At 45.8% G+C, this 20,493-nt stretch overlaps 1 protein-coding gene across 1 annotated transcript in view; it reads left to right on the forward strand.

Moving 5' to 3' along the window:
- cep112 (centrosomal protein 112) overlaps positions 1 to 20,493 on the forward strand; it is a gene marked incomplete at both ends in the record, with an annotated part of 83,293 nt that overhangs the window by 47,441 nt on the left and 15,359 nt on the right. The window contains 3 exons of the mRNA XM_079176849.1: positions 2,598 to 2,828; positions 12,091 to 12,153; positions 16,364 to 16,513. Of these exons, the coding sequence (XP_079032975.1) occupies positions 2,598 to 2,828; positions 12,091 to 12,153; positions 16,364 to 16,513 (444 nt within the window). The remainder of the gene's footprint in view (positions 1 to 2,597; positions 2,829 to 12,090; positions 12,154 to 16,363; positions 16,514 to 20,493) is intronic.

Genomic DNA, 20,493 nt, shown 5'->3' on the forward strand with positions numbered 1-20,493 from the left:
GTTAGAGCAAGTTCATGAAATGCTTCTTTTTTTTTTTTTAAATGGGAAAACATATCACTTTCCTCTTATGTTATTACATTCTTAATGTCTGACGGTCGTCCACAAACATTTGCCCAAATTAGCATACCAGTACAATAATTAGTACATTACGTATAATGTTAAAGGTTAAACCCTTTTTCCCTCCTTATTATCTGTTTGATCAGAAAGGACTCTGAAGCGGTAAAGGAGGTCCTTCTTTTATACAAACACTCTTCACCAAATCATAATTGCTATTCTTCCTACAATGGAAGATTGCATATTGTGGAATAGCGATAAGAGTGGCAGCTTTGTTGTAGTTACAACACCTCCAGTTTTATGAGCAGCACACCCTTAGGTGCTGCCTAAACAACTTCCATGTTACAGTTCTGCAAGGAAAGTAGCACGTGACTTAAATGTCTGTGCAACAAGTCACATTATAAGCGCCGTGGAGCTATTTCTGGTGTTTTTAACTTCTCTTTCTCACGATATTTTCGCGATAAAGATCTACAGTCGAGGATGAAACCTTATGGCGTCTCATCTACATTTGTGTCCTTTTTCCTCTTGATTGAAACATAGAAAGTCCGTCATCTAGCGCTCTGTTGTTCTCCCCAGTCCTTTGAACTGTCACCATTTGACCCGTTATATTTCATGTGACGCTCCTATTGTCGCAGAGAGCCGCTTCGTCACAAAGCTCGTCAACCCCGGCACGCTGACGCGTGTTCCTGTTGGATGTGGCTGTGCTCACATTCTTACAAAGGAGACTCGCTCTTTTGGCCTCTGAAGTGTCATTGCCAGTGCCTCTCTTCATGAGATTATACTCTAACTTATTAAAAGAGTTTCGGAAGGCAGATCACCCACATTTTGTTAAAGAAAGAATTATACATTAAAGATTCTCCAGGGCTCAGATCCTATTGCTGCTTGCCCTTGAAGGCACAAGTGGAGCAGGGAGACGGGGTGATGCTGAGAGACAGAGGATTGCATGTGTTTGTTTTGCTTTTGCCTCATATTCTCTCTGAAAGTGCTGCATACCACTGTACGTGTGTGTGTGTGTGTGTGTGTGTGTGTGTATGTGTGTGTGTGTGTGGCAGCTCGACCATGTGTGGCTGTTTATAGTGTGTGCACGGGTGGATCTGGCTGTGTCATACTCTCTCCAACACTGGCACACACGGAGCCACAGCATCTGCCCGTTTTTTGTGACACTCCTTTGAAGTCTCTTTGATTCTCCCCAGTGCCCGCTAAAAAAGACTTCAGGCACTTTCTGTCTGATTGCCTTAACGTGGCGTTGTCCTTGGATGCCCGGGCTGTTGGAGGGGAGGGGGGGGGGGGGGGGGGGGGGGGGGCAGGGGGCAGAGCACAGGGTGCGAACCCAAGTAAGAAATAAACCAAGTAAACCAAGGAGAGTAATGAGGATGTGCAATAGCTTGGGGAATATGTGCAATATAGGTAGGGAAGGGTGTAACACTGCAACTGCAAAGGCATCTTGGAGCCACCTGCACTTCACTCCGATGCGGTCTTGATTATCGCTTGTTGTACATTTTTAGAGAATGATCATATTATACTGAGACATGTTAAATGTGTGGTCATGTATTACGAAGTGGCTGTTTGAGGACAGTGGACATGTGATATCCCGTTCTAAAATAGATGGCCCGTGTCCTCATACTGAAGCCTAAAATTTCAAATAATGGGAAATTTACATAAAGAAAGAACTTCTTTCACTTTTGAGGTTGCAAACGGTCTTAATAATACCAGCTAAGTGATGCAGTTTTGTCAAAACAATAAGCTTATCTTCTTCCTTTTTCGGCATTTCCCCAAACTTTTTGAGATGTAAGTTCATTGCATGTGTCAGACCGGTTCTTATTTCTGGCGTTTCTGAGGCTCTGGGGTTGGGCTTATTAGCATTCATACTGTGTAATGTTGCCGCTCACTGGCTGCACGATTTAAAACGTCTCATCGGGGGTAAAGTCGAGGCTGAGAAGTTCAAAAAAAGAGAGGTCAAGAGGAGGGGTCACGCCCTCGCAGCAGCCCCTACACAAACACACAGAGGGAAACAGAGGAGATGTAAGCATGGTTGCGAAACTTTACAGGAACTCCCTCACACTTGGATATATTTGTTTCTTTATTTTCACCCCACAGGACACAGATTATACTTGTGTTTCTCTTGATCCCTCACATACTTGTCAGAGAGCGTCCCAGCCAGTGATCCAGCCAGACTATTGATAAAACATCTGTCGGTGCCAGAAATGCATGAGGAAAGAATATGGGTGGATGTTCGAACATATTGTCTTCTTTGGTACATTAAATAAACATATTTCGACATCAATCCATCTGGAGGGATACATGATAAACAAAAATAGATCTTAAGTACGGTTCACTTCAGCCAAAAAGACCACGGCATCCTACATCATACAATACATCGAAGTGTAAAACAAACACATTTTTCATGTACCAATTCAGACGATACCTCTTCTCTCAACGGGAATATGAAATCTAAACCGAAGAGCATCTCAGAGCCACGTGATATCTGCAGGACATTGGTTCACATCACTTACCTAAATTCTTCTCTATCCATCTCTTTCCAGACGATTTCCGATTTGGAAGCCCAGCTGTCCGTTCACCGCGATGACCTCCGAGGAGCCCACGCGCAGCACAAGCAACAGTTGGCCGAGATGGCGTCACTCGTGGAGGAGGAGAAGCGAGTGGCGTTCCTGGACAGAGAGGCGTCCGTGGACCGGCTGCGCTCTGACATGGAGCGCATCCGTGGCGACCTTGAGGAAAGCCACCAGCGGGAGAAGGATGCTGCTCAGGAGAAGGTGGGTGGAGGGAAGGGGGGGGGGAGAGTCCGTATCCAATAGGATGCCGTCTGCATAAATCACGTGACGTCACTCTCTGGTGCCCGTGTGGATGAATGCCTATTTGAACAAAGGTGCCATGAAAAATGACACCTTCATTTGTTCGCTTGCAGAAACTAGAATAGAAAAGAGAATGTCTAACGTGGCCAATAAATACTGAATTAAGGAAGAAAGGGCAGAGGTGGAGAGGTTTTATTAACTCTAGAGGCGGGGCTGCCTTTCAGCTTGCGGTTGCTTCTAATAGATCTAGATGGTGTTATGTTATATTTCTTTAGTAAATCAAGATATTTTTTTTTCTTTGGAACTCCCACTGTCTCTCTGTATGTCTCCTTCTCACTGAGATGTTTGTCAGAGGACATGTGAACAATATTGTCTTCATCGAGCTGTTATTTTTCATCAGTGTGGACAGTGAGAACAGAACGAGTCTGTGTGAGTCGGGCTGAGAGTGGTCGTATGGAGCTTTTATCCTATTTAAGGCTTTTTTACAACCCCTCTCGTTCACCCTTTTTTCCCCACGCCGACGACAACAAACCACCTTGCAAGGTGAGTTCCTTGTCTTGACAGACGTGTGGACAGAAGGAGCCGGGGATCGAACTGCCACGACCCGCTCTGCCTGCTGAGCCACCGTTTGGTTGACCCTCGTGGGATTTACCGTTTTGACATGTACACGCTAGTTAGGGGATTGGATTTGAGGGTCGGCCACCGAGTGGAAACACAGCGTTTCAGTAGAGCCAACGTTGCTATCTTAGTGAACCAGGAAGCACTTCAATTAAGAACTTCAGAGCTTCCCTCTCTTTCTTGCTCTCATTCTGTCTCGTATTCGCTGCTCCTTCGCCACGACAGAAACTGGACCCACGGCTGGGAAATCACCCGTAATCTTGTGCTGGTCTAGCAGGAAGCTGACCTAAGGTGGTTGATCAGAACCTAATCCCTCAGCAGGTCCCATCAAAGAGAGCATTTTTCATTAGACACCATCCCGCGCCAGCTGCGCAGCATTAGCCCCGGAATGCAGGGACCTCCAATGCACCCAGTCGGCCATTTTGGCTCCATATGGCACACAGAACCAGGGGTACTGAAGGGAAAGAGATCCGAGGGAAAGAGTGTTCTTATTACAGGCTAATCCTCATTTGAAGAAATCACGCTATTCCCTATCGGCCCTTTTTTTTTTTTTTCCTTTTGGATATGTGAAGGCTGTTTTGCAGCTAAAAGTTATTTATCTTTTTGGCTCCCTGTAAGTCATCTCTCTCTCTTCCCTTTTTTTTTGTACGCAGGGGAAAAAATGACCCACAGTTGTCGGGGAATCTGGAGTGGATTCAAAGCAGTGATGCTGAATGTTGAACTCAGACTGATAACACTAAAAGCAATGTGCTGGTTTCACTTTTTATGAAAGAGATTAATGATTTCTCCGTGCTTTTTCGTCAGCTGAAAGTGCACGCTTCTAAAAAAAAAAATCAACAAAGGTTGAACGTTTCGCTTTCCCCCTTTTTCCTTTTTTTTCTACTTTCTAATCTGTCTCCAAGTTTGACTTTCGGAGTGGGCAGGGAAAAGTTTCGTAGCGCCCGTTTTTTTTTCACGTTGGATTGAAGTCAGCCAGCTCTCAGATCCATATTGACTCGTTCGCCCTTTTTCTGTAAGCTGAAAATTTCTCATTCTTTTGATGCAGACAGAAATGCTGTCCTCTGCAGTCCACCATCCTCTTGTAAGCAGAGCCTGGGCCGGCCAGCTTTTCCTCCCTTTTATTTATTTCTTTTTCAACACATCTCCCAGATCCTGGAAAAAAAAAAAGGCTGGAGAAATCCATTAAATCCATGAATGGATTCCCATCAAAGACGCGTGCGTTTAAGGGAGAGGGAGAGAGGGAGAGAGGGAGAGAGAGACACAGGGGGATGGGATGTGTTTTGGGAGTAGACAGTCCAAGCTGTTGGAATGAAATAATGAGAAACAGAATATCAGAGGAGATCAGACGTTCAGATAGTTCCATACATTTGAGCTGCACCAAAAAAAAGAAAGGAGCAGAGAAGGAAAAGTGATGGAGGTAGGCTGAGTAGAAGGTGTGTGGGGGGGGGTTTAGTCAGGTTAATGTGTGTGTATGTGTGTGTGTGGGCGTGTTCGTGGATGAGACTGAACGCACACAACCCCAGACCTCCCAATCTCCGTTCTCCACTAAGGGGCCTGTGAAGCTGCCTGTGTGCCTGATAAAGACGGTTCATCTCTGGGCTACAGTGAGCACGGATCCTGCCTCTCACCTACACACCACCTCCTTATCTAACCTTCTTTTTTCTTCCTCCACCCGTCCGTCTCTCCCGTGCCTTCAAGTTGTGGCACAGAACATTAGGACTTTTTAGTTAGGAATACTGTTTCTTAGCACACGTACATTTGTGCGCACACACACGCACACACAGGCTCCTCTGTATGATGCCTGGCATACAAAACACAGGTCATATTTGCAATTAGTGCTCGATAGGCAGTACTTATGTGAGCTTACAGTTTGGTTAAAGGAGAAACGGTCTTTGTGTTGGCCCTCTTCACCTCACACAGCTGTATCGTACTCCCTCCCTGCTTGTCAATACTAGAGATCTGAGATACCGTGAGACAAAAGTTCAAGAGGCCTCGGGTTTGATAGCAGATGAATAACGTCTGGAACTTTTCATATCTTCTCTGAGTCTGGAGAGCTTTTTCAACTGCTTGTGGAGATTAGATGTGCAAATTGTGGCTGATATGTTTGTGTGGACCGGGGTGTGTGATTGTGTGTGTGTAGGTGTGTTTGCGTGTGTGTGTGTGTGTGTGTAAAATGCATCCCTACTTTCACTTCAGATCAAAGGGACGGGGCATTTCATCAAACACTAACCAAGTGTGACAAAACCACCTGGAGGCAAACATCAGCCAATGAGAAAGCAGCTTCTTGGCACGCGGTAGCCAATTCTGTCTCCCTGTGTCACAGCACCAGCGTCCCTCTGGCCATGTCCCATGTGACACGAAAGTGCTCGCTCTTTCCCTCACACGCACACACTCACAGGTGTGAGGATTAGAAAGCTGAGGTAGGAAGGCCTCTTGTTTCGCAATTACTCTCTTTTTATTCATTCATTTTGCTTCAAGGAGGCAGTATATGGACATCCAACAACCTGAGAGGTTCTTACTCAGTGTAGTAGTCAGTACAAGTCCCCTAGCTGGTGCTGGAGCTTTCTTTTGTGTATCTTTCAGATTACTCGGCTTGTTCGACAGCCAGTGATTCTGTATAGGCCCCGATGCTCTTTGGTATCATTTGGCTGCAAAAATGAACCACAAAATCGAATACACTTGGTTAATGTGCTTTGTATTACTTCAAAGCTACTAGTTCCCCGCCAACAAATCTGATCAAATGCGTGTTTTGGTGAGATCAACTTGCTGGCTGTTGTTTGGTGAGCATCGCTGGCCTTCTCCTATATAATGTTTTGGATCCAGATGTTCCGTTTGCATCTGGATCCAGTCGTGGTGGATAATATATCTAAGGTGATCATTTGTGAGCAGGTTTTTGACTCCATCTGTGAGAAACTGTTGGAGAAGAGGATTGCAGAGGCAGTTCGGCACCTCAGCACGGGCACAGACTGCAGCCCTCGTCTAAGTTCTTTGACAAAGGAACAAAAATCATCTGTTTATAACTGTTGTTTGTTGTTCTGTGCACAAAGCTGACTAGGCAATCTTTTCATGTGGCCGGAGGTCCATCTGCTTTCACACTATTGGACCGAACCGTCTCTAAATGCGGTTTGACTGATTGGATCTTAATGTACCTTCAATGTTGCATTCACATCCATATTTAGAGCTGTGCATTCGTGAACAGACCACCCAAGATGTTTTTTAGTGCAAACCATGCACTCTCCGGATTTTTCCATCTTTTCACTGAGCACAGTGCCAGTATTGGTCGCTCTGTGCCTCTTGTTTCTGTGGATCTAGTTTGTGTGGATCTATGCTCTTAAGTAGTATCTACAAAGTATCTCTTGAAACTGTATGTCCTCCTAAAATAACCAAGGAAGTCTTAACATTAAACTCAAAATGTAAAAGTTAAACCAGGGATCATAAACCATCCATATGACTCCATTCTTGTAGCTTTGGTCCTTTGTGCTCTCAGCCCTGGTGAGCGTACCGTTCTCTCTCTCAGCCAGAAGATGGTGGTACGAGGTTGTTGTCATTGTTGTCGTCACAGGCACATCTTGCCTCTCTCTCTCTTGCCCACCGTCGCTGCTGACTTATTATGTTGGTTCTCTGCCATTTGGAGAGACACCAAATCACATTATTCCGTCGGTCACGGATTAGGACGAGGAGAAGAGAGAGACGTAGACTGAGGGATGATCAAAGAGGGTCTGCATTCACCTCACACTAACGGACTAAACGGGAGACAAAGAGACGGGGGGAGGCAGAGCGAGGGATCTGATTTTACGGGAGAAAGATGCAAAGTTTAGGATGTTTCGCGCCGTGCATTCAGATTATTGGCTCTATGTGTCTGCGGTTGGTATATGTTTACATCATAGCTGCTCCACAAACACACACATTAAAGCGTTGGTGTATGAACATAAGTTGTTTGTTTGTGTGCGTGTGCGCAGACCTATCAGAGCTCCTCGTTTCCTCAGTGCACCATCAGGCCCGGCGGCGGAGAGAGAAAGAGAGAGAGAGAGAGAGTGAGAGAGTGAGTCACCCAGCAGATGAAAGAGTCAAAGTAAAGGCTTTGCCGTCCCAAAAAAACATCACACAGTTCCCTTGCTCACTTTTTGAAGTCATCCAAGAGGAGGGAGGGAAGCGACACACTTTCTCAATCGCATTAAAACATGGCGTCAGGCGGCTCCCATCTTGTTGCACGCTATAGATTACACTTTGGTTTGAAGTGGAGTTTTAAGTGGGACACCATGATATTGGGGCTCTGTTTTTTTGGGTTAAGTTCCCTAAATCAACTCGGATTCATCCCACATCTGAAACATCAGGCAGACTTATTGATCAAAGTAGGGATGGAGGCATAAATAGACAGGAAGTGAGGTCTACCTATGCAGAAAGACGGGAGTTTTATCACAGTTCCATCAAAGTCATCTTCACAAGTCATCTTACGTGACCTTTGCCTGTAATCAGTACACAGAAAGCATGAATGAAACACTTTTTCTGTGGGTTTTAAAGAAACGAAGAAGAACGAACTGTGATTCTACAGGCGACTCTTCGCAGCCTCAAAGTAACTTCCCTTCCTGACCTTCTCCTGTGGGTTAGATGTTAAGCCCACTTGCGCTGATGGTAATGGATGTAATTGGTGTTCCGATACCGAGAACTGGCTGAGTGAGTCGGTATGTTGCGTGTCTGACGTATGTTTATCTGCGATTGCCTTGCTCGTGTGTGATGCATTATTTCTGTACTGTGTGTGTGTGTGATGCGGCACATGACAGTGAGGCAGCGGGGATTAAGAGAATCACTACTGACAGGCGGTGATGGCAAACTGTGAAATGGAAATAAAGTCTCTTGTCATTACAGCACCAGCTCTCTGTGTCTCACACACAGATACACAGGCAACAGCACAGCAAGACAGCGATGATTACAGACAAACGAGCAAATAACATCTCCCAGCTCTCCCTCGCTGGCAGATTGAACTGAAATTGTTATGAGAGACACGCAGAGTGAACAGAGGATCGTTTTTGAATGCTTACAAATACTGCTGCCACTTAAAATGAAAGATTCTTTTTGAAATCATGTTACACAAATCACTTCCCGAGTGTGCAAAATGCGGCGAGTTGTCTGCGGACTGAAACCACCAACGACCATTAAAAGAGCATGTTTTGTGACTCGCCGTGTCTTTAACAACACCCCTGTCCTTTACATTATCACCTGTTAACGTTGTCGTCACGTTGTGTCCTTTCTGTGTGCGCGGTGACGTCATCCTTGTGCTGCGGTCAGTTTTATATAGTGAGCGATGATTGGAAACATGTCGGAGGAAAATGCCATATGGAGGCGATATCCTGTCCAGGACTATAGAATGCACTGAGCAGATTGTGAAAGTCCTGGAAAACAGGCACGCTGACTTTAACATACACAGAAGTTATCATGTGTTGGCCAGGCGGAAACCTCCCAGGTCTGAAAAGTGAAGCCAATGCAGAAGTGCCTGAAAGTTTATAATAGCCAGCAGGGGGCGACTCCACTGGTTGCAAAAATGAGTCTGATTGTATGGCAGTCTATGAGAAAATGAGCCGACTTCTCACTTGATTTACTACCTCAGTAAACATTGTAAACATGAGTTTATGGTCTCAATCACTAGTTTCAGGTCTTCGTCAATGCAGCATGATGTTCATTTAGTGAATGATGGTCCATTTAGAGTAAAATAGACCATAAAGCGGGATATGCTTATGGGCGGGGCTACCTTGTGATTGAGAGTTCGCTACCACACCGTTGTTCGTGTCTTCACTCGTACAACTTTAACCCTTTCACAGTATCTTATAATTGTCTTATAAATGCTGATAATTGTAGCATTTTTGGTTCAGTTGTACTACCCTCTTGTGTCACTTCTGGTTGCAAAATAGCAAGATGGCGACGGCCAAAATGATGAACTCGAGGCTTCGAAACGGCGTTCCACAAACCAATGGGTGACGTCACGGTGACTACGTCCACTTCTTATATTCAGGCCGTGGTGTTGGCACGATTACTCTTATTGAGAAACGTTTACTTTAGTTGTTTCCTCCTTTAGCAACAGTACAATGGACCATTAGAGACAATGGGACCCACTGCCCACCTTGAGCAAATTTCACTTACAAACAGCCACAGATCAAATGGCCTTCACGTGTCCTGTTTGTCCATTGTCTGTGTTTGAATAGGTGTAGCGTGTGTGTGTGTGTGTGAGAGAGAGCGACAGCGAGAGAGAAAGTTGTCACCCGTATTCTGCCTCTCCCATCAGTCCTTTCTTCAGTGTGCATGTGTCAGTATGTGTCTGTGTGTGTGTGTGTGTGTTTGCCTGGTTCCCACTGCAGATTATTAATTAAGATCTGGTAAGCGGTGCATGCCTTGCCTTCAGATCCACTTCCACTCTCTTTAACGCACACACAAGTACCCTTACACACGCACAAACACACACACACACTCACACTTCAAAGCAGCCGCACTCCACACAGCTAGGATTAAGAGGCGATTGAAGAGCCTGATACAGCCTCAAAGTGCCTTCAGCACAAAAATGCCTTTGGCAGGGCACAGGTAGTCTCTTTGAAAGTGCTTACACACACACACACACACACATATGGCTTTTAATTTAGCTCTGATTTTTCCCTTTGTATTTGTCACAGTCCTATTGGGTTATTTCTCTTGCATGCACTATCCATATCTTCATCTATTTCCAGACATTCTTAACGTGTGTTTAGATGCTTTAGCTGTATAATGTATGATGTTGTATAATGCTTCCTGCTAAATCCCCCCGAGTGACTGTAGGTAAAAAGAATAGGCTAGTAGCAAGCTCTTTATGTTTTTATGAAACATCTGAGCATGTCAATATGGCCATATGTTGCCATGAATACTCTAACATGTGTCATATACAGTACAGAGAGTCACACACACACACCTCATTCCATCACAGTCAATTACAAAGATGATGCTGATGTATAACTTTGATGTCAACATTTTCTCTACTGAGACACGTTTTAAAGTCTCGTCCCTTTCTCGTCATCTTGAAAGAAATCGTATTTCTTTGGTGTTTGTGTCGATGTTTTTCAAGCAAATGTTGGCTGCTCGAGAGTTGTGGTTCAAATAAATCTAATACTAACTACCACAGTGGCTCTTCAACTAAGCTGTAGTCGAGATGGAGCAGCATTAAAGGGAGACAACGAATGTGTCCGCTGTAAAAAAAAAAAATAAGAAAAAAAACGTGGACTGACTCCATTTGCGCCCCAAACACAATTCTTTCTCCTTCCTTTTCTACGCCCTTCTTTGTCTCCCCCGTCTCTCATCAGCTGCTGTCGTGGGGCCCCCCCCGTGGGACGAGCAAACTGCCACTCACAGAGTCCTGGCGCAGGAAGACAGGCCCGGTATCCTTGGTGATGGCTCTGTGTTTCCGTGGTGACAGGTGTGTCCGCTCAGAGCTGTTTGTCAGGAAGTGTTTGGACGGGGCGCAGAGTCCAAACGCAGCTCGGGTGTTGACGGCAGCGAGGGGTGCGTTCAATGAAACGTGGTTGTTAGAGCGCTGTCCGTCTGTCAGTGGCTGTCAGGGCGAGAGAGTCAAGCGGCGTGTGTGCGTGTGTGCGTGTGTGTGTGTGTGTGTGTGTGTGTGTGTGAATCAGGATTACTGCTTTTTTTTTAACTGTGTAAATGAATTTCTGCGTGGCTGCTGTTTTTGTATTTCTATGTTTGTTGAACAGGAAGTTGTCAAGAATTCAATTCAAAGCCAAGAATCAATGGCAAAATGCTTACTGGGGTATAGAGAGCGGGTTTTCAGAGTTTAAGTCGCTCCACGACTTGCCTTCCTTTCAAATAATGACCCACTACATCCGCCATTAACTCGGGCCTCGGTCTCGCTACTGTGCCTGTATAGACCTTGTCACCGCGCAAACAGGCAGCCATTGACATCCCCATCGAATTCCGTCACTTCACACCCAATTACCTCGCTCCGCTGTTCAGCCTCTCACTGAAACCCTGGCATCACAACACAGCCAGCTGAACGGAGGCAGATCTCGTATTAGACACTCGCGGTCCTTGCTTCCAGCTGGCGAGCTTCCCACAGAGAAACAGCCGAAAAACAAAGAGACGAGCGCCGCTCAATCAACTCCTAACAACAGTCTTCATTCACTGCTATTCTGTCTCCGCCGTGTTGTGTCTCCCAGCCTCTCCCGATCATTTTTTTTTTTTTCTCCCTAGCTAATTGGCAGCAACGTTTTAATTCCCCCTGCCTGCCCCCCTTCTTGTTAAGTGATGAATTGTTGGCAGGGGATCATAGGGGAGTGGTTGCCCGCTGTGCACCCTTCCCGTCACTACCTGCTGGCACACATGAGCGTCGGGACTGGCCCGGTGCCAAAGGGGGCCACAGGCCTTCGCCACGAGCACACACTGCCAAGAGGCAGAGGTCAACATGAGTGTGTGTGTGTGTCTGAGAGAGCGAGAGAGAGCGAGAGAGAGAGTACGTCCTAACAGAAGATTCAATTCCACAACTCTCTCTCTCTCTCTCTCTCCCTCTCTTTGTGTGTCTCTATCGGTCTGTCTGCATATCTCCTTCTCACACTCCCCCTCTCCCTTCTTGTTGCAGACCAGCAGCAGGTTGAAGCAGATTGAGAAAGAGTACAGTCAGAAGCTCGCCAAGTCTGCCCAGGTAATCAGTTTTCTCTTCTACCCCTCTTTCATTTTATATTCCTCTTTTTTTCCCACTGAACTGCTTGAAATGCACTGATGGGAGACGTGAGGAAGCACATACGAAAACACACACACACACACACACAAGCGCTATTGAACACACAGCAACCCTGTGCCCTTTACCCTTAAGCAGATATGCACAAGTGCACACACACACACACACACACACACACACACACACACGTCCCATATCCGGCATGAGTTTTGTGCTGAGCTCAGATGAATACACCGACACATAAAACACAGGAGATAGTGTTGCATGAAGACTATCCACAGCTCTGCTGTGTGTCTTTGCTGGTCCTGTTCCGTCTTTCATCTCTGTGTCCAGACGTGTTGGAGGTGAAAAAGATCTCCTCTTCGCAGCTCCCAGCGGAATTTTATGAAGCCAGGACAAGTTGTCGGGTCTCATTCCTGAAGTGTTGGATGCTTCGATGGTACAGATGTTGCACTAATCAATACGTTTGTGTAACAGTGAATCGAGTACCTACATGTGATGTGAAAGGGATCACGAGAGAGCTAGAAGGAGTGTAAACATTAGACTGTCTGTTCATTGTTACATTTGTCCCCCGTCTGTTCACTAGTATCGTCTTCCCCTCCATCCTCTCTCCCGTGCCTCTGATACCTCTTTACTCCGTCTCTTCCTGGTGTCATGGCACCGTCTGTCCACACTTCCAACGGTCGACCTTATGTTTAACGTTACCGCCCGTCTCCTCAGACTGAGCCCATTATAAAACTGAGGTCGTTCTCCTCTTTCCAACCAGGAATATAACTTCCCAGGGCACTCCGTCATTCAGCGAAATGTCTCCGAAAGTTCAGGCAGCTTTTACCTCGCCGGGTTTAAAAGATCCAAAACACCCTAAGTAGTGTTTACATTACAAGAGAAAAGGGTTTTCTTCTTGATTATGTAGCAGGGTAGAATATCACAATCATTTGACCGTAATTGCACCTCGTTACCCAAAGAGGAGATTCAAGGTGGTGGTGGTGGTGGGGGGGGGGGGTTGTTTTTCTTTCTTTCTTCTCCTCTCCCCCCCCCCCCCCCCCCCCCCCCATTTTTGGGTTGGCTGGCAGCAAAGGCGCAGAGTTGAAAGCGGGGTTGACAAGCAGATGTTGTGAGAAACCGGTAGCTTATTAGGTTACACAATGCCTCCACTTCAAACGAAGTCGGATGCTGTGCGAAAGTTCAGCCGTGTTTGCCCACTTCGGCGGCGTACCGGCACCCGCCGCAGACGTAGCAACAAGTGAGTTAATCCTCTGTTTTGGGGACACAAAGCTGGCACAGGTTCAACAAACAACACTCTCTCTCTCTCTCTCTCTCTCTCTCTCTCTCTCTCTCTCTCTCTCTCTCTCTGACATAAAAGAGAAGTCTCTCAACACCTTCGCTGAAGCGTGCTGCTCTACACAGGGTTATGCTGAAGGTGTGTTTTTTTTTTTTAGTTCTAACACATTAATATGCGTGATTAATGCAGGCGATTTGTCGTGGGCTTTGTTTTAGAAGTTAAAGGTGGAACGGGGTGGGGGGGGCGTTGACTACCCCTTGGGGCAACTCAGTCAAATGTAAACAAGAGGCCTTTGAACCTGACAGGCTAACCCCAGTTGTTAACCCCTCGGTGTCTGACAGGGGGCATCGCTCTTGAGCTCAACTGCATGGCTAATAACCCAATTAAAAACACACCGCGCCATACATTATCCTGAAGGGACCGGAGACGCACCACGTAAGGGCATATGTCCACGTGCACGCACGCATCCCTTCCTCTTGCAGGTTACGGCTCTGCTTTTGTCTCTTATTCCCTGTATGTTATCATTCACACACACACACGCACACACATGTACAGTACGTACACAGACTCCTAATTAGTGTCTTTCCAGTCCTGTGTGTTAAGCATCTCGCTGTGAGTGGTCCTCCTGGGTGACCTGTGTGAACTGAACAGGGCTGTGCCCCCCCCCCACTTAATGATCAGGCTACAGTGGGTGGTAGCTGTGGTGCTGCTGGCAGATCATTACTTCATCCCTGACCGTCTCGTCGTGGGAGTCGGTGGGAGGTGGAAGGGAATTTGCCACGGGAGGCACAGTGCATGAGAAGTATCTCGTTCTGGAAGAGAGAGGTGGAGGTTCGCTCCGTATGCAAATCTGCCTCATTTATTCCAGCACAGCGCTGGTTTGTCAAGTCCCACGAACGGTTCACATGTGACCTCATGTATGAACCACATAGGATCTGTTACAGTGTTTATTCCAGCGCAGCGATGAACCCACAGAGAGTCATCACTCCACAGCTCTCCTCCTCCTTCACGGGGACTTTTACTGTTCATCAGCGCCTTGTTTTGGTTTTTACAGCCGACAAATGTACTCTTTTGGTTCACTCTCGCCGCTGTCATCGGTGTCGTTTTCACTGTTTTCAGTCAAAAAAAGCCACCGGCCTCAAACCAAACAGCAGACAGACAAAGTTACCAAACCAGCTGGTGAACATAGTGCAGCGTGAAGCGGCTAAGGAGCAACATATTCCCCTCAGGGGATGTTGGAGACCACAAGAAAGCTACAGTTGAAGAGGGACTCTTGGACTAAATGAATTCTAATGTTGCTCCAACTTTACAAGGGGACGTTATGTCAGTGTTGCGTTCGCAACTTGTTGCTCCAAAGTGGCCTCAAAAACATCTGTTCATGCAGGTTTGAGTAAAAGTTCATAGCTGTCACTGTGAGCACACTATACAATCATGTTAGCTTGTTTATGGCCGACTGCTATTCATTAATCGATTAAAAATGTGTTTTAAAAAAGGAAAGATAACTTTACAATTGTTGCAGATTAGTTTCTTATTTTTTATTTTTATTTTTTTTACCTCTGGTTCATGGAGAGGTACGCCTGCCTTTAGCCCTAAACAGAGATGCCAGTAGGCTTTGGAAAAAAGACAAGTCTCACCAGACCAATTACAGACTTGAAAAGGCCTGGCTGGCTATCAGACAGAAAAAAAGGTGCTGTGGTGTGTTTGTATACAGGAATAACAAGACAGACAGCGCAGTTCAGTAGTTCAGAGTACCGCCACCGCCGGGGGCTGAAATGCAGGGAATCCATACTGTACAATAATTACTACGCCCAGAAATGATGTTCCCGTAATCATGTGTCATTTGTTACTTTCATGTGGCTTTCCCACTGACAAAATAAGCCTAATCTCCCTCTCATCTCTCGCTCTCTCTCTCCCTCTCGCTCTCCCCCCCTCTCTCTCTCTCTCCCCCCCTCTCTCTCTATCTATGGTCGACCCGCACCACTCTTAACTCCCATACTCCCACACAAAGTGCAGATTCCAGCAGGGTTGGTCCTCCAGAGTTTGAACACGGTAAACAATTATCTGTCTAGCCCAAAGCTACCAGCAGCACTGCCCCCACCACCACCACCTCTCTCTCTGTCTCTCTCTCTCTCCCTCCCTTTCCCTTTCTCTCCCTTCCTCTCCCTCTCTCTTTTACTTTCTCTCATCTTTCCTCTGCCTTTCCCTGACAGTGGCTTAAATAGAATGTTAATTTTGACTGGAGGATTTCAAAGCCGAGGCAGTTCCTTTTCATCTTGGTGTGCACCGCAAGTTCACCAACACAAAGTCACTGCGCTCCTTAAAAAAGGAAGTTGTTTTTTCCTCTCGCTCTCTTTCTCTCTGTCTCGTCTCAAAAAAGACACGAGTCATGAGAGTCTGAGAAAAAGCAGTGTTTCAAGGTGATTGTCATTGCCATCCAATTCCATTTTGTTTAGTGAACATATTTTCTCTGCACTTTGATTGTTTTAATGTTCCACATGTTCCAAACATATACAGTATACGGTATAACTTATAAATTAAGGTTTACTCTATTAATCCTGTTTGGGGAATTTTAATATTTATTCGGTTGTTATATGTATTCACACATTGTTAAATATAAACGCACATGCACTAACAGTCAGGGGCCCAGTGCCTTGCTCAAAGAGTCCACACTCCTTACTTGGTCCATGCGGGGACTTGAACTGTCAACCCTCTGGTTGAATCTGAATCTATGCACAGGAAACACTTTCCCAAGAACAAATGTCCGCACTGACCAGTGGGTGAAACATTGTGCGGTCAGCTGTCCATCTGCTTATTTCCTGTCAATCTGTGACAAATTAAGAATTAAAATCGAACATCCGTTTTTATTCCCGTCTCTCCTCTTCTCACCTGTAGCTCATTGCGGAGCTACAGACGTCTGTATGTGACTCGAAGGAGGAGGCTGTTCGTCTGCAGCAGGCCACGGAGGAGCAGTTGAAGGAGTGCAATGTTCTTTGGGACGAGGAGAGGAGGACGATGACTCAACACGCAGACCGGGCCAACAAGGTCAGTGTCGGCTATCAGTACGGTGTGGAGTCCAGAGCGATATTACTGCATTATCAGTACTGTACCCGAAATAAACACCACCCCTAAGTACAGAAGAAATAATTCCACTTTTAGGAAATATAACATAAACTTTCAGGGCGAGGAGCGCCTCAGTAGCTGAATGGTTACAGTGCATGCCACGTAACCACCACATCCCCCCTCTGATGTCGCCGGTCTTGTTTCTACACTTTCATCTGTTCAATAAAGACAAAAAAGGCCCCCAAAAATAATCTTAAAAGAAACCAACGTTCAGGGCAAAAGGAGCAACGGTGCCAAACGGTAGCACATCGCAAGGAGCGCTAATGTAATGAGTGAGGCATCTAGTGACATGATTTATCACAAGGCATGTTGTGTCAGGATCTGATTGTTCACAATCTATGCGGTAACGAATCAGAGCAATACTTTACAATTTTGTGAAAGAAGAAAAAAATGCTTATCTGACTTTTTTACAAGTTGGGAAGAAACACAAAGTCGGTCACAATAAGGTGGGATGTGTGAGTAGAAATAATGAGTTTACACGAGTTGTTTGCTAGGTACGTAATCTTTTTTCAATACTTCACTCTTTTTTACTTCTGTACATATAAATACACCAACGCCACTATAATGGAGGGGATTAAAAACTGCACCAGTGGCAGAATCTGCACTAGCTTTGGTCAATCTCCAAGATGTCTGCCCTTTCATCAGTTCCTCTTATCTCCCTTTCTCCTTGATCTCCGAGCAGTCTTATGTGCTCGCTGTCCTGTGTCAGTGGTCTCTGAAGTGTTCATCTGCAGAGGCCAACCTTTACACTTAGAGAGAGGAGGGGGGGGGGGGGGGGGGGGCAGGGCTCCATAAACTACATCCTCAACAAAGCCTTGTCTGGAGTTGACTTTTATGGAGTAGACACGGGTCGCTTTTCCTTTGTTAAAACACGGCCAGAGTTTGTATGCATGCGCTCTGTCATTTTTATGGCTCGCTGCAAACTCCAGCGTGTCTTTAAGTGGCTCGGGTGCTCTTTGTCTGTCTGAAGCTTTTTAAATGTGTCTGCTGCACCCCACTTCTTCAGTCAGAGCCTCTCTATATCATTGCTGACATTCTCTTTCACTGTTTGAACTCCTTTTTTTTTTTTTTTCCCAGCATTCAACTTTTTATTTCTCTCTTGTGTTAATTCTTTGAAACCTGTCCCAATTAAACCTCACGTGTAGAGTAATATTAGTTGATCAAATGTAGGTATGAGAAGAAGAATGTATCTTTGTCAATGCCGCTGCTTAGCAGTCGTTTAACATGCTAAAGGTAGTTAAAGAAACCGTAGTAAGCTACAAAACACTGTTGTCCTGTAACTGTCTTACACTTTTTTTAAATGTCGATAAAACAATATTCATGTTCATTTCTTTCCCCCGTTCTTTTCCCTGATCTTCATCCTCGTCCGTGCAGATTTCTCTTTTTGGACTCATAGGATCTTTTATTCTGCCTCTTGCCCCAGCTGGGACACGGTGGCAGTTGATTGGGTGTGGCTCACTAAATAAAGAGTTGTTGTGTCTGGGATCATTACATTACAGTCATTTAGCTGACGCTTTTATCCAAAGCGACTTACAATTCAGATGCTATGACACCGCGGGCACAGCTACGGGAGCAAATGTCGTGTCGGGATCAGGACACGTTCCCAAACACAACCTTGTCTGTTTTGCCGTGTGCAGCTGCCCCGTATAGTAAGGAGGCCGATCTGTGAGCCTCCCTTTAGATCTCCTCTCCTTCATCGTGAAATCTGTTCAGGGAGCGATCCTATGGCTGTGTTTAAGATCAAGCATATGAGCGGTCATCGCGGTACTTTCACAGACGAAAAAGGTCAAAAGCTGTTAAAACTGTTGTGCTTGTATCTGACGTTCAGACCAGTCAGCTGGGAGCGCGCAGAGAGGCCTTTTCTAACATTATTAATCATAACATGCGGTCTTATAATATGAATAATGTTTATCAAAGAACATAAATATATAAATCAGAAGCATCGGAGTGCTGCATAAACTTGTGTCGGGCACAGGCCTTGGCATCTGTGTCGGGAGCAGACAAAGGCTTTCTGTTTCCATTATCTGTGTCCTCATTATTACGATCCCCCACCCACCAACGAGGACCCCAATTTATAGTGGAGTTGCTTATTGAAAGCCAGACATGAGGGGAAGAAGAGGATCAATAAGGGAGAGGAAGGTAAGATTGGTCCAACAGCAGATAAAGAGACAGAAATAGAATAAATAGTTGGTGTGAACTTTGAAAGAAGAGGGAGAGGAGAACGGCCACAATGAAGGGGAGGAAAAGGAGGAGAGAGGGAGAACCAACAAAAGGATGGAGGAAGTGTGAGGATTGAGACAGCAAACAGAAGGACAAGAGAACAAAAAGAGAGGGTGAGAGAGAAGAAAGAAAGAAATGGCGCAGAGCTGTCAGTGGGCCATCGAGGGAGTGTGTCGCCTGCTGACATTGTTTCCATGCAGCTCACTTCAAAGGGCTGGGATTATGAAGAGAGCGAGGGCCTTCAGACAATGGGAGGGGAAGAAAATAACATCAAAGTTAGCCGCGCATTTGAATTGGGATAATCCCAAAACAGTTGTTCTGAATGCACGCTGCACCGGATCAGATGTCCCTTTTTTTTTTTCACCCTCGCAAGCCCCGTTCTGTCGTTTCTCACTTAAATTTAGCTCCCTCTATGGCTCTACTGTACTTGTGACTTCTTACAAGTGGGTGTAAACTGCACAGACCTTTGAATCTTGTAAAACCCCTTTTTTTAGAACAACGGTAGTACAGTTAAGTATGCTCATTATCTTGGGTTTTTTATATAAGTGACGTTTAGGGGGAGTATTTTAGTGGTGTGTGTGTGTGTGTGTGTGTGTGTGTGTGTGTGTGTGTGTGTGTGTGTGTGTGTGTGTGTGTGTGTGTGTGTGTGTGTGTGTGTGTGTGTGTGTGTGTGTGTGTGTGTGTGTGTGTGTGTGTGTGTGTGTGCGCCCTTCTCACTTTTATAGGAATGGACTAAATATCAAAGTGTGTTTTGCAAACTGTTGCAGACGTGAAGTGCACAGGCTGGTTAGCGCGATGCCAACAAACACACTGTTGGGCACCAAGTAGCTTTGCTCTCTGATGTGAACTTCAAGCCCAATTAGAGATTATTTTATATATAATAACTTTGAAATAAATTGCTCCTTTTGTAGGTGAAAGAGCTTCTTGCACTGTTGAACCCAGCTCTGCAGGTTTTAGCCACTTTTAGCTCAATGTTTTGGTTTTCTGGTTCGCACATAGATTGAAGGGTCGTGAGATTCGACCAGATGTCAGAGGACTCGACATAAACACAGGAACAGGAAGTTGCAGTGTCACACGTTGGGATAATAAGTAAAGAGTTTCCCCTCACCTTCTGCCTTTGTCACTCGTGAATGATCCCTCATATGGAGTCGTTATATTTAGGTTACCAATTATCTCGTAATGAGCAAGGCAGGAGTGGGCAGTTTGGAACCAGGCCGGGTGTCAGAGGACTGTGGAAGGTGAAAGCGAGATGAAAGCATTGTTTTTGCTTTCATCTGTCCAGTCTATTCATATCAGGTAAGGGGGAATGGGAACCAATATGGAGGAAGCCAGCGCAGCTCATTGGGACACAGCCAGGCGTTTGGGTGAGAGGATTATTCACTTCCTGATGTCATCTGTTTCCCTACATGTGGTATCTCGGTAATGTGTCTCCCCTTTGTGGATGGGTTTTCTTAACTTCGATGAGACGAGGGGTGGGGTTGAGGTGAATGTGAAGTTTAATAGTGAGGTTGTTGGGATTACTTTAGTACATGGTGTGTGTGTGTGTGTGTGTGTGTGTGTGTGTGTGTGTGTGTGTGTGTGTGTGTGTGTGTGTGTGTGTGTGTGTGTGTGTGTGTGTGTGTGTGCCTGAAATGTGCAGCTGCCAAATCTGAAAGAACTCCAGCCCACATTAGCCTGCCAAG

The sequence above is a fragment of the Pholis gunnellus genome, assembly GCF_910591455.1.
Source record: "Pholis gunnellus genome assembly, chromosome: 17".
Lineage (NCBI taxonomy): Eukaryota > Metazoa > Chordata > Actinopteri > Perciformes > Pholidae > Pholis > Pholis gunnellus.